Raw genomic sequence first — 13,147 nt, 5'->3', positions numbered from 1 at the left:
ACTGTAAAAGCAGTGGATTCCCCAAGCTAAGCATTCTTTTCCTCTCATGCAACCCACTATGGGGGCAGGCATCTGTATGGGCCCTCTGCATTGCACCTGAGATTTGGAGGCATGGTGAATTGATGTAAGCATAATGCTCCTGCTGATTGCTGTGTTGTGAGTAATAAAGTCCTTTGTCTCTGACCCACAAGTCTTGTGTCTTCTCCCAGCATCTATGAAACAGCAGAGGCTAACTTCTTAGATTGTAAATAGGATAAAATCAAACCCTAGACTTGAAAGTTTACATCTAAATTACCAGTGGCCCCTGGAAAACTTGGGAAAAAAGGTGTAAGAGTAAGCAATCTTAAAATAGGTAAGAAGGAACAAAGACTGATTTTTAAATTAGCTTTTTGCATGGGTTTATTTAAACTGATCCTCCAATTCTTCACCCTCTGGCTTTATAAAAAGAAGCCCTGACTTTAGGACTTAAGGCTCCAAACTGCCCTTTGGTGGTACTCTGCTTCCTTTTATGTTAAGCTCTAGAAAGCTAACTTCTCATGTGCTGGTGGGAACTGTGGCAGGGGGCTTTCGCATTGCTGTGATCAGACACAGTGACTGAAGGAATGGCTGATTTCAATCAGTTTCCCTGTTGGGGGATACCATGTGGAGGTCACTTTGGTGGGTAATGTGTCAACCGTATGATGCAGAGGTGAGAAATATGTTAGCGTTCTCTCAGGCTACTCTCTCCTCATTTTGTAATTTGACTTCTTGTGGGGAGGAGTAACTTGGCCAAAACCACACTGTGAATGAATGGCAGAGTGGGATTCCACTGTTCTTTTCACCACTCCATTTCTATTCCACTTCTCCAGAACTGTCGTCAATTCATTGCAATTGTGTGGTACTGACTTAGCAGGCTCAAAGCTGGTGAATAAATGAGAATTCAATTCATTTACAGTTGTAGATATATAACTGTCTAGAGTGGGATCATTTCCATATCAGGGGTAAGACTTCCCAGACTTAAGCTTAAGTCATAAATCAAAAAGTTGCCTGGTGAGCACAGAATTGGAACACATTTAAAATGTGTATTCTCCAGTGATATAACCATCAAACTAGAGTAGCCATATGGATTCCTCTTGATTTAGTGTATTACTACTTAGAGAACTGGATTGGAGTTTGGAATTTGTTCACTTATATATTATTTCTTGACCACCTACTATGTGTCAGACACCTACTATGTATAGGCTCTGGACCTAGGGATACTAGCCTCTGGCCAGTGCTTTATAGAGACATGTTTATTATCCAAATACTCTCTTAAATTAGCCATCTAAGTATCATTACTTCATCTCAAAGAAAATAATTTTTACTTTCAGGGATTTTATAATATCTCTCTTGAACCTCATTATCAATCTGTATAGTAGGTAGTAATTATCATATTTTACAGAGGAGGAACCTGAGACTTAAAGGGGTGAAACAACACGTTTCAAGTTACGTGCTTAGCAAGTGGCAGGCCTAGGAAGACCCAAATCTACCTTAGTCCAAGCGCCTTTGCTTTCCACTATACCCTTTCACCCATAATTTTCTTAAAATTGGGTGTATTACCTTCTAGGAATAGCCATATTAAGGTCTTTCTTTTGTGACTCTACAATCCTAGTTCCAGGATTTGGGAACGGTTCTAACCTCATCTACAAATCAATTCTGCCAACAGTTATTGAATATGAACTATGTACAAAGCTTACTATGTACAAAGCATTCAGCCATTCTCTGGAGGATACAGAGATGAAAAAGACCAGATCCTTGTATTCTTGGAGCTTACAATATACTTACACAAACACAAAACCTGGAATTAAGCTGACTAAAGATACAAACAAAATGCTACAGGAACATAGGGAAGAAAAAGTTAGAATTGGGGAGATTTGAGAAGGGTTTTGGAACAGGTAACTGAAATTTCAAGGGTAAGATTGCTAGAAGACATGAAAAAAAACCCCTCAAAAGTGAGATGGCTGCCTGGGTGGGGTGCTTCACTGACTCAGCCCCGGTAGAGCATGAGCCCCACATTTTCCTTGCAAGAAAATAAATAAACAAACAACAACAAGAGAGGTAGCCTGAAGGCAGGAGAAGGCTGGGCATCACCTACGTTGTGGGGAACAGAATATACTAGTGGTATCATCGCAGATGATGCAAGAAAGGTAGGAGGAAGTTGAATTGTAGAGGGCTTGCATGTCAGATAGAAAGTTTGGAACTTAATTCTGTGTGTAAGGAAATCCTTGTAGGGATTTGGGGCAGGGGAGAAATCCAATTCAGTAAAGATAATGCATAGTGCCTTTTATAGCTTTACCACTGGATCCTCACTGCTTCACATGGTGTATGGAACTTGTTCTGTGCAAATAAACATGTTAAATGGAATTAATTAATAATAAACATTATTAATTAATTATAAACATTAATAATTAATTGATTTAAAATCAATGATAATTATTATATTAATAATTAATATATTATTAATAACAAACATTAATAAACATGTTAAATGGAATTAATGGGAATAGACTAGATATTGAATTATCAATGAGGTTACTGTAATAATAGTTCAAGAAGAAGGCAGATGTAATCTTATGGGAAGGGAAAGTGTTAAAGAAGGCTGACTTTGACTCTATTCCACAAGTAAGATAGGGATATTGGGAACAGGGTGCAAGCAGGCAGAAAACAGGCTGTCTGCGGTGAGGAGGAATAAGAAGGATTCTTAATTCTGTTTTGGATTATGTTGTGTTTGAAGTGCTGCTAGGATATCTAGTAAAAGGATTTTTAAGTCTACAGCATTCATGAGCCCTCTTTGAGGGGGTACCATGTTCATATACCTCACTTTATCCATAGTTGATACAGATTTGTACTGATTTCAGTTTGGTATTTTCTTTACATTCCTTACAATTCTGGAGAAGTATCTTATTTCAGTTAGTACCCTACGCAAGAGCTGCCTTAAGCAGAAAGAGAAGGGGAAAATGCATAAAAGAAGATGAATAGTTGGAGGCGAAGTGATCTTCAGATTTCACGCTTTAAGCTGGGTAAATTGTACCCTCCACCTTCATTAGCTCGGGTATCATGGACACATATATTTTAATAAGGACAGACCCGGTACTTGGAAGCCGGGCGGTAACCGAAAAATAGGCATGTACAAAAACCACTTATAACTGAAAAAGTGGTAAGTCCATTGTGACCAGAGGTGACACGGTAGTTTATTGACTACTCTTCTGACTGAGGCTTTTATTTGGTAGAATCTTTACAAATTATTTTCCGAGCCCGGCTGCTAGCTTGAATTATAAGGGATTCATTTATTCCTTCCCACGTGCTATTTTGAGCTATATATGATTGGGAGCAGACACGCTCAGTTTATCTGTCCAGAACATGATGGTCTCCTTCCCTTTCTTTCCCCAAACTTCACAGCTAACTTCCCGACTCTACCACAGTGCAGCTATCCCAAACTCTCCCCTGCATCCAGGCTTTCCCATCCTACTTGGACTGGAGCTGAATGGATCCTGAATGGTAGGCACCTCCCTCCTACCCCCCACCCCCTACCCGCACCTGGCGGGGACGTGCCCCAGGGACGGTTGGAGCGCACTCCAACGGTCCCTTTTGTCCGGTAGGCGGGCGCCAAAGTGGTCTGGCTGGCGCGGGAGGTGGGGCGCGAGTCGGGGCGGGCTGCACCACAGGGTGGGGGCGCAAGCCTAGCGGGAGACTCCGGGCCAGAGGGGCGTGAGACCCGGCAGTTGGAGCTGGGGCTGGGGAAGCTCTCCGGTTTGCAACCGAATACAGCGAAGTAGAAAAAGCAAGGTGCAAAACGATAAGTATAGTAAGATCATATTTACGTAGGAAGATGCACAGCGTCAGACTGAGTACACACGTATGTATGTAAATGCACTGGAAAAGGTCTGACAGAGCTCTGGGGAAAGGAGAAAGCTGGGAGGGCGGATGAAGGGAGCTGACTTGGTGCATTGTGTATGTGAGATTCTTAACATTATTATTTAGGAAGAAAATGTGATCATGTAATTGAAAAAATCTGCACTTGGCAAGTTTGTTTCTCCTCTTGGCTTCCACATCGGTAGAGACCTGTTCAGACTCTCAGACCGCAGGCCAGATAGGAGTCAAGAAAAACGCCTTTCTCCCTTCTCACTGCTTCACCACTTACCCCCCTTCACCTTGACACCGTTGGAACTGGCCTTGGCTTTCGTGGAGAAGCCTTCCTCACAGACCTGGTCCTTATCACAGATCTGTCTGCAAAACCCTCTCCAAAGGAGGAAACACTTTGAAGATAGTAAATCACACACAGGCACATAAATATATGAATTAGACCCTATTCCTAAACCGTATTTGATAAATATTAAGATAAAATGTTTACAGGATATATCAATTTTCTCTTAAACAGTTGTGCCATGTCCTATTAATATGATCACATGATATTAATTTCTTATTTTGAAATAATTTTTGACTTAGAAAAATGTTACACAAATGGTACAAATAATTCCATTATATCCTTAACCCAGCTTCCCCAGATGTTAGCATTTAACACAACTATAACACAATGATTATAAGTAGGAAATTAGCATTACTACTACTCTGTTCACTATCTACAGATATTATTCAGATTTCTACAACAATTGTTCCTCCCCCTCACCCCAGTCCAGGATTCAATCCAGGATCTCACAATGCATTTAATTGTTATGTTTTACATAGATACTTCTAATTGGTGATAGTTTCTCAATTTTTCTTTTTCATGACTATACTTTTGAAGAATACTACTCGCCATTTTGTGAATGTTCTTCAATTTGGTTGGTTTAGTATTTTCTCATTATTAATTCAGGTTATGCATTTTTGGGCAAAAATATTAAATAAGTTATGTTGTGCCCTTTCTAGTGCATCATATCAGGAGGCACAAGATGTCAGTGTGTCCTTAATGGTGAGGTTAATTAAAATGGTGTCCTTAATGGTGAGGTGGTGGCTGCCAGGTTTGTCCAATGAGAAGTTACGATTTTCCTTTTTGCATTGGGTCATAGGAGGCAGACACACTCATCATATGTACCTCAGTTTTACCATTCATGATCCTTGACTGCAACAGTTAGTACTAAGGTGTTTAGCATGGTGATTTTTCTACTTCCATCATTCTTACTAAATTTCAAAATGAATACTTAAATGTACAATAACTTTTTAAAGGAAAATACTTTTACTGCTTTAACCTAGGGGGGAAAGGCATTTGGAGATTGTGTGATATGCTGTGGAATTAGTGGCTAAAATGGAATTTATGTATGCATTACAGATAACTGAATTCTAAAAGAATAAAACACTATTCTTAATACTTGTAAGGGCATGGATTCTAAAATCACAGTTTACATGGGTTTAGAAGCTCATTAATTGAACTGGATTTATTACTCCTGTGTTTGTGCCCATCACTGACCCTTTTGAGGATCTGTTATCTATGAATCCTTTCCCTGGTAAATGGTACAGTAAAATGGTACTTAAAAATAGAACAAAAAGTCTTCGATTTTATTTCCAATATGCTGCTAATTTTAGCTGACATTTGCAAAACTGATCTTTAAATTAACAATACAGTTGAAACTCAACCAACATCTCACTTTATTTAGCCTCCGTGTTTGCTGAAAAGATTTACTGGAAGTCAATGCACTGTAAAGAGGTGAAATTCTTGTGGGTGAAACTTTCATATTTCAATCCATTTGGCTATCAAGCAATTTGATAAGCCTCATTTGATTATGTTACCCTGTGCAGCATGTTCCCTAACCTTTATTACTGTAGATGGAAAACTGGTCCCAAGATTGGGTCTCAGCCTTGATGTCAATTTTTCTTGCTTTCAGTAAGAAGGAAAACAGGAGAGTAAGTTTAGAGTTTTTGTTGTTGTTGTTTTGTTTATAAATCACTTTCTACAACAATTGTTCCTCCCCTTCACCCTGAGTATCTGATATGTATGAATCCCTTCCCTGGTAAAATGCACAAACCCACATGTTGCATGAGAGCACAAGGAGTCCCATGTCAAACGGGGGGAGGTAGGGAGGCGGTTATGGGGAGGGAAAAGCTGGCTGTCAGAAGCTTCCCAGACACCGTTTTCCCTCCTGCCATATGGCACAGCCAGCCTCTCTTGGCAGCTCAGGTGGGGCCGCTAAGGCTACACAGCCCATCTGGCTCCTTGTCATTTCCATCTAACCCCCTCCCTTAACCCTCAATATCATCCTCTCCTTTATTACTTAGCCCGCAGTCTGCTCAGCTTTCTTGTTGGCTCTTCACTCCTCATGAGGTGCTCCCTGTCACCAGCTTTCACCAACTCTTTCACCTCGCTCACCAACCCTTGTTTGGGAAGATAGCGCAGAAGCTCAAGTGAGAGAACCTGCCCACTTCCAAATGGCTGCAGCAGAGAAGCACTTATTGAGTGCATATGTCAATGCTCTCCCTTCTCATCAGCACAGAACTCTTGCCACGTTTCCCTGCCTATCTGAAAGTGGAACACGAGCTGATGAACACGTTGGGGGGATACGTCTAATATCTATGGCTTACACAAACGGTCACCATTACCAACGGAGAGAAAGTCCCGTTGTAACAAAACTCCCCCCCTCCTCCCCCCCCCCCCCCCCCCGCAAACGGAAAGAACGTGAACTCACAGAACCCGCTTCTTCGCCCGCCAACCCCCTCATCTCCTGCTGGCGTGACAGCCCTCGGCGCCGGGCCCAGCTCAGGCCCGCCAAGGCTCGCGGCAAAGCTTGGCGCTCCAGTGCGCGCCTCCGCGGACAAAGAGCAAGCGGCGGCGAGGCTGGGCTGGAAGGTGGAGGCGGGCGGAGGGGCGCGCCGGGGGGAATCCCTCCCGACCTCTGACGTCACCAAAGCGCTGGCCAATGAGAAGCGGGAGAGGGGGATTCCCGCTCCCGCTGCCGCCCCGCCAGCTTTTTAAACAGTACCCTGGGGAATACTCTCTGGGAGCCGTGGGAGGAATGGGGGAAATGGAGGTTAAGAGCGAAAAATGATGGTCCTGGGGGATGAGAGTAGAGGCTTGACGATTAGGCGTCAAGGCTGGCTTACACTGGGGGGAAAACCAGAGCCGATCGAGGTGAGGCCGAACACCCGGCAGGGGAAAATCCTCCTGAGATGGAGTGGAAACTGGAGCGCACCGCCCCGCGGAGGGTCCGGACGGAAGAAGAGATGCTGTGGGTGAGTAACGTCCTTTTGTTTCCCAGCCCCGACTCCCTGAAGGGGACTCTGCCCGCTGAGGACCAACAGGTAGGACAAACTCTAAACCCTGATCCTTCCTTCATTTTGCGATGTGTCATTTAGTTGTGTTCTAGAGGTGCCTGGCTGGTAGAGAAAATGAGTAAGTGGGGTTGGACAAGCTGAGGATCTAGAAACATTCCGCGCCAACATTATGATTTTTCTCTCCATATGTTATATATATTTTCCAAGGAGAACGTCATGCGGGTGCTCGCCAAAGACATGAAGCAAAAGAGAAGTCAAGGTTCTCCCAAGGTAAGTGTCTAGTGCTTACTGTGGTTCTCTTAATTCTGATTTTGAACAAACTAATTTTTCCTAAAGAAGGTACTTGTTGGAAGTACGGCCTGGTCTAAGAATATGAAAATTTAAAAAATCAGTCTCCTAAAATATCACTAACTGCAGAGTCTAATTATACACCCTCCCCCCACATTTCTATAAGAAACTGAAGATCCCTGACAAGAGGAATTGTTTGTATATCCATGGGGCTTTCTAGTTTTTGGCTCAACAGAAAAGGATGAAGCTTGGATGTAGGCAGCGCATTGCTAGCTGGCTGTTACTATTTCATTTTAACAGTTGCGAATTGTACTTTCCTCTTGCATTTAAAAGCTTGCCCCCCAAAGAAATGGAAATGGTGCCATCTTGTGGATAATCGGGAGAAGTGGCCTAATCCAAGGTCGATCCTCACGTTAAAATTGATCCGATATATTACTTTTTCTTCTTGAAAGTCTGAAGCCAAGGCCTGTAGCTTCTCTCTTAATCAGTGTAAGAATAAAACAAATATAAATGAGTTTTTCTTATTTTTACTACATAAACATCCCTCATATGCTTTAAATCTCTCATAATCACCATTCACCTTGCTTCTCTCTACACGAACTTGTTCTTATTCCTCTAAACTTTACTCATAGATTCTAGTTTCAAACCCATTAACGTTTTTACAGATTTTTCTTAATCTTTTAAAAATCTTGCGATATTTAAGTGGTGACACAGTAAATCAAACACATAACAGCCCTTTCAGAATGCAATGGCTAATGTTATTTATAATCGGGGACAAAATAATGACAACTTAAGTCCCTAAATACTTTAATAATGATTTTTCCTTCCAAAATAGCTACAGTTTTACACCAAAATTATGCACTTCCATGACTCCTAAATATTTTCCTGCCTAATACAGACAATTGGGTCTTTTGGTCAGTAAAGAGAAAATATTTCTCAGTAAAGAGAAATAATTGGAAAAGCTACAGTTAAGTATAACTTTGTTAATTCACTTGTACTGCAAAACCATATTTTGATATCCAAGCATTTACTGTGGAACAGCTAAGTGCAAGTGTTCTGAAAGTTTGTCTTTTTAAATTTTTGCTGAGATTTAAAAATAGTATTTTTCTTTTTTTATAATAATTTTGGAGTAACAAGTTTTATTTATGAGTTTTCTTTTCTGTGACTATTAAGATTACAGTTCGGCTACTGGGTTTCGTATTGCATACAGTAGCTTCAGTGACTTCATGGGCCATGAAAAGCAGCAGTGACCTGAGTCAGGTAGGCAGTGTATTGTTAGCTGGCTGCTTTGGGTCAATGTGGCAGCCACAACTACCCTGCCACTTGCTTCTGGATAAATTCTTCTTGCTAACAAGCTGCACTGGTTTCCTGTGTGTGATGGGTTGGCAGTGTATTGTTAGCTGGTTGAAGATGTGAATGGCATCAGCTAACATGCAACTGCTATCTTATTGCATATACAATGAACATCAGAGTATAATTGATTCTGTAATTAGTGTGTGTGTTTGGTGCATATGTATACTTTTTGCTATGAACCAGGGCACTGGTAACCATAATACTTGTAATTGCTCTTCAGTCACTCAATTATAACACCATAGACAGTGTTACAAATGGTGAAGAAATCAATACAATTAATTTTTTTTTTAATTTTAAAATATTTATTTATTTTTGAGAGAGAGACAGAATGCGAGTGTGGGAGGGACAGAGACGGAGGGAGACACAGAATCCGAAGCAGTCTCTAGGCTCTGAGCTGTCAGTACGGAGCTTGACATGGGGCTCAAACCCATGAACTGTGAGATTATGACCTGAGCTGAAGTCGGATGCTCAACTGACTGAGCCACCCAGGCGCCCCCAATATAATTAATTCTTAAATGTTTTTTCCAGGTAATATTTTTGGAGTCCTGGGTACACAGCATGAAAGTATTTGTGAAATTTTTTTTTTAATATTTATTTTTAATATAAAATTTAGAATACAACGACAATTTGAAATGGAAAGCCTAAACTCTTTCCCCCAGTTTTCAACTAAGTCTATAGTATTCTTTCTAGATAATCAGCTTCTTAATATGCCATTAGAGCAGGTCTCTGTAACCATGTGTATGTACCAGCTGAAGAGAGAATTGAGAGGTAACTTTGAAGATGAATCAATCAACTCAAACATTTTCACTTGAAATATCAAGAAAAGTGGAAATTTTGGGGTGTGGTTGGGAGATGTGGTTGAATTATTTGCAGGATTTGCCTGCATTTTTCACTTCATTTTCTGTCAAGTCACAGACTTATAAAATATTTGAGCATGATATTTAGCTTGTGAAGTGGGAAGAACTAACTGTACCATATGCTTTTAAATATTTTCTGATTCCTGTGGAGGCCATTTTGACCCATGCAACAGTGTTCAGGAACTTGCTGGGTCCCAGATAAACAGTGACATCAGTGTCCTCATGTGGGCATTTGCAGCAAGTTCGTGAAGCTGACTTTAGGTGGTCTGGTCAATTAGTTATATTCTAAGTGAGATCTGAGAAATATATTACAGTCCACTGTAGTGAATTACAAATTACTGATTTAACAATTTTTATTCTTATTTAAGTTTAAACATTTCAACCATGGGAGATTTATACCTATAATTTGATTCTTTATGCATTTTGCTACTTTCATATCCTCTTTTCATTGTTGCCCATTTCATTTTCAGCATTTTTCTGTGTGTGTTTAAGGATCCCTCCCGTGTAAATACTGTTTTCATTATTTTTCTTACAAGGCTAAATTTCAACATGTTATTTTTTATGGAAAGCCACTGACTTGTTGATAAAAATAAAACCTACTTAATTTAGAAGGCTTGGCCTTTGTGTTTTAATTTTTTTACACTAAAGAATGAGACATAAAATGCAAACATTTATACTCAATAAACAATACATATTTAAAGCTGTTCTTCACTTCCATATTCAGGAGATGATGAGAAAGAGAGAGAGAATGGAATGCATGAAAGATGAATTAAGGAGATCAGTGGGTAAGGAGGAGAATGAATATATATATTCAAATGAAGAATGTCTCCATAGGAGTCAGAGGGAAAGACAGGGACCCACAACTGGGACATCAAAACCACTCTATTCCTTTCCTCCAAAAAGAGAATGCTTCACTCTGCAAGGTATGGCCTTACCAGTTCAGCGAGAGGAAGGGCGAGTGGGGAGGAGTGTGGTATGTTTAGGCGTGACAGTTACTAGAATTTTATTATTCCGTGGGAAAGATGAAATCAAGATGAGGAATACACATGGATAAAGTGTTCACATTATAGCCACGCCCAAACATCCTTTTTTTCCCCAAAGAAACACTATGAATGAATGTAATGTTTTGTACAGGGACCAACCAAGACTTCTTAGCTTCTGCAAGGTAGTCTTGAAAGAGAGTTAATATGTTGAAAATATAGAGAAATATAGGTTTTGTTTTTCTTCTTAGGCTTTGTCTACAATTTTTTTTTCACAGTAGTATTTTCCTACCTGAGACTACCTGCAGACAATCCAGTGAAATCATTAGATTTTACTGTGGTTATATAGCATATTGTTAGCAGCTTTTCATATTTCAGGGACTGTAGTTCCACATTTTCACATAAGCCACCAAAACAGTAAATTTATAAAAATAAATAATACATGTTTTTGCTCTAGATTGAGCTCTTTGGAGATCCTTATGTAACCTAATCAAGTCTGATTTTTAAAAGTTTTTGTGTTCTGGATCCAACGTAAAGTGGTTTGTGCGAACCGAGAGTTAAATTTTCAGAAATCTGGCATGCCAGTTATTAAAGCATTGGTAGATGGAAGTTGGCCATGTGGGAGCATTTATACCATGGAAATTGGCAAATGCTGCAAACTGGAACCCCTCCTCCAGAGAGGTGGTTGTTACTTCCCAGCCACCACTGTGTGCAGGCTATATATACTACAATCGCTAGGAATTATATATAGGCACATATATACATTATTAAGATTATACTAATTATTAAGCATTTTTGAAAATGACGTATGAGTTTCATGGTATATTTCAGGCAAATTCCTATTTATTCCAATCTCCCAGCACCACGGTATGTCTGCTATGAGATGAAGATCAGGAGTTAGAAGGAAGTACTTCCACCTTCCAAATACACCAAAACAAACTTCAAGCCAACGAACTACTGACCACAATGAAATGAATGTGATTTTGTCCCTTTGTCCATGAGTACCTTTTTACATGATGCCAGCTTTTTTCTGTTATACTGTTCAATTTAGACAGTAGCAGTCTATGTCCAAGGCTCTTTGATGCCGAGACAGGGAAGAGAGGCTCAATTCAAGAAAGATGCAATTTTTTCTCTTTACGTATATGTACCTGGCGGAATTCATGTAAGACACTGGAGTTATGGGTTGAGCAGTACATCAGCAAATGGCTTCGCACCCTCTTTAGTACACAGAGGCTAATTGTTACAGAACCCTGAATGGACACCTACTTGCCACACTTTGAAATCCCCACCTGCCTTCCCTGCATACCCAAAGGGGAAAGGGAGAGAACCAAGCACTGACTATAGGTTGAATAAACACGGATGATTGGAGATATGTAAGTGAAAACCCCCTTTATATGGCTTTGGAGAGAACTAGTGACTTTGGGCAGGATGGACATCTCAACTGCATTCACTGGGACAGTCCTGGTCATTCCCCAACACAGCAGCAGTCTTGTGGCACTTGTAAATGGGGTGTATGGCAAGAATGCTCTGAGAACAATACTTGGAAAATTTGCCCTTAACAAAATTTTGCTTAGAGGCTCAGAATTCAAACTGCTTAGGCTCAGAATTCAAACTGCTTCTATGTTCTTGGGGCAAAATTGCAAAGGACACATAGGCTTGTTAGGTGGCTTTTATTTCTTCAAAAATAATTCAGATTACTGATTCCAGTCCTGATCACGTAAGACACCTTGTCAAGCACGATCATTGACTTGGAAGGTTGGAAGGGGCTCTTTGTTCAGTCTGACCTCCCTAAGTTTATGGGTGAGGAAATCTGAAAGTAGTCCTGTGATTTGCCCAACATCATACAGCTGGTGAGGGGTACAAGCAGGTTTGCTGACACACTAACCTGGCATTCTTGAGGCTATCCTTGTGAATCTTCTGGACCTCTAAGAGAAACTGTGCCTCCCCCAGCCCCCAAATATCTTACTAAATACAATCAGAGCTGTGTGGCTGGATATATGCTTTAAAGCAGAAGGTGTTCCAGGAAATATTTTTGGTTTCTCCAAGGACTTTAAACACTTGCAAAGAACTATATGCTGAGGTGGCATTACTGACTTCACCATAAAAAAATCTTTACTTTCATTAATCAGGACAGTATATGGGGGCCAGCTCACAGCTATTTAGATTGGGTCTTCCTTCTTGGCCAAATTTTACATAACTGCCTTTTTACTTTTTTTTTCTTTAGCCCTAGTCTTCCTATTCATTTCATGAAATGAATATATATTTAGTGGGGCAATAATTAGCCTTCATCAACTTGGCAAGTTGCTTTATCAGCCAATAATGAGAAGATGGACAGAATATAAAGGTTATGAGAAAGGAGAAAAAGCATGTTGTGACTCTGTCAAAAGGTTTAGTGATTGCTGATGCTTAAGACTGGTGTAATTAGTCCCTCCCTTTTTTACCTTCAGA

The 13,147-nt window shown here is 40.4% G+C and overlaps 1 protein-coding gene across 1 annotated transcript in view; it reads left to right on the top strand.

Moving 5' to 3' along the window:
- The first annotated feature begins 6,635 nt into the window (after nucleotides 1–6,635).
- CDC20B (cell division cycle 20B) overlaps nucleotides 6,636–13,147 on the top strand; it is a 48,928-nt gene continuing 42,416 nt past the window's right edge. The window contains exons 1-2 of the mRNA XM_043590504.1: nucleotides 6,636–7,248; nucleotides 7,429–7,491. Coding sequence (XP_043446439.1) covers nucleotides 7,117–7,248; nucleotides 7,429–7,491 — 195 coding nt within the window. The 5' untranslated portion in view covers nucleotides 6,636–7,116. The remainder of the gene's footprint in view (nucleotides 7,249–7,428; nucleotides 7,492–13,147) is intronic.

The sequence above is a fragment of the Prionailurus bengalensis genome, chromosome A1, assembly GCF_016509475.1.
Source record: "Prionailurus bengalensis isolate Pbe53 chromosome A1, Fcat_Pben_1.1_paternal_pri, whole genome shotgun sequence".
In the NCBI taxonomy this organism is placed as follows: domain Eukaryota; kingdom Metazoa; phylum Chordata; class Mammalia; order Carnivora; family Felidae; genus Prionailurus; species Prionailurus bengalensis.
The sequence above is the reverse complement of the archived record's forward strand: the minus strand, read 5'-3'. Positions and strand labels throughout refer to the sequence as shown.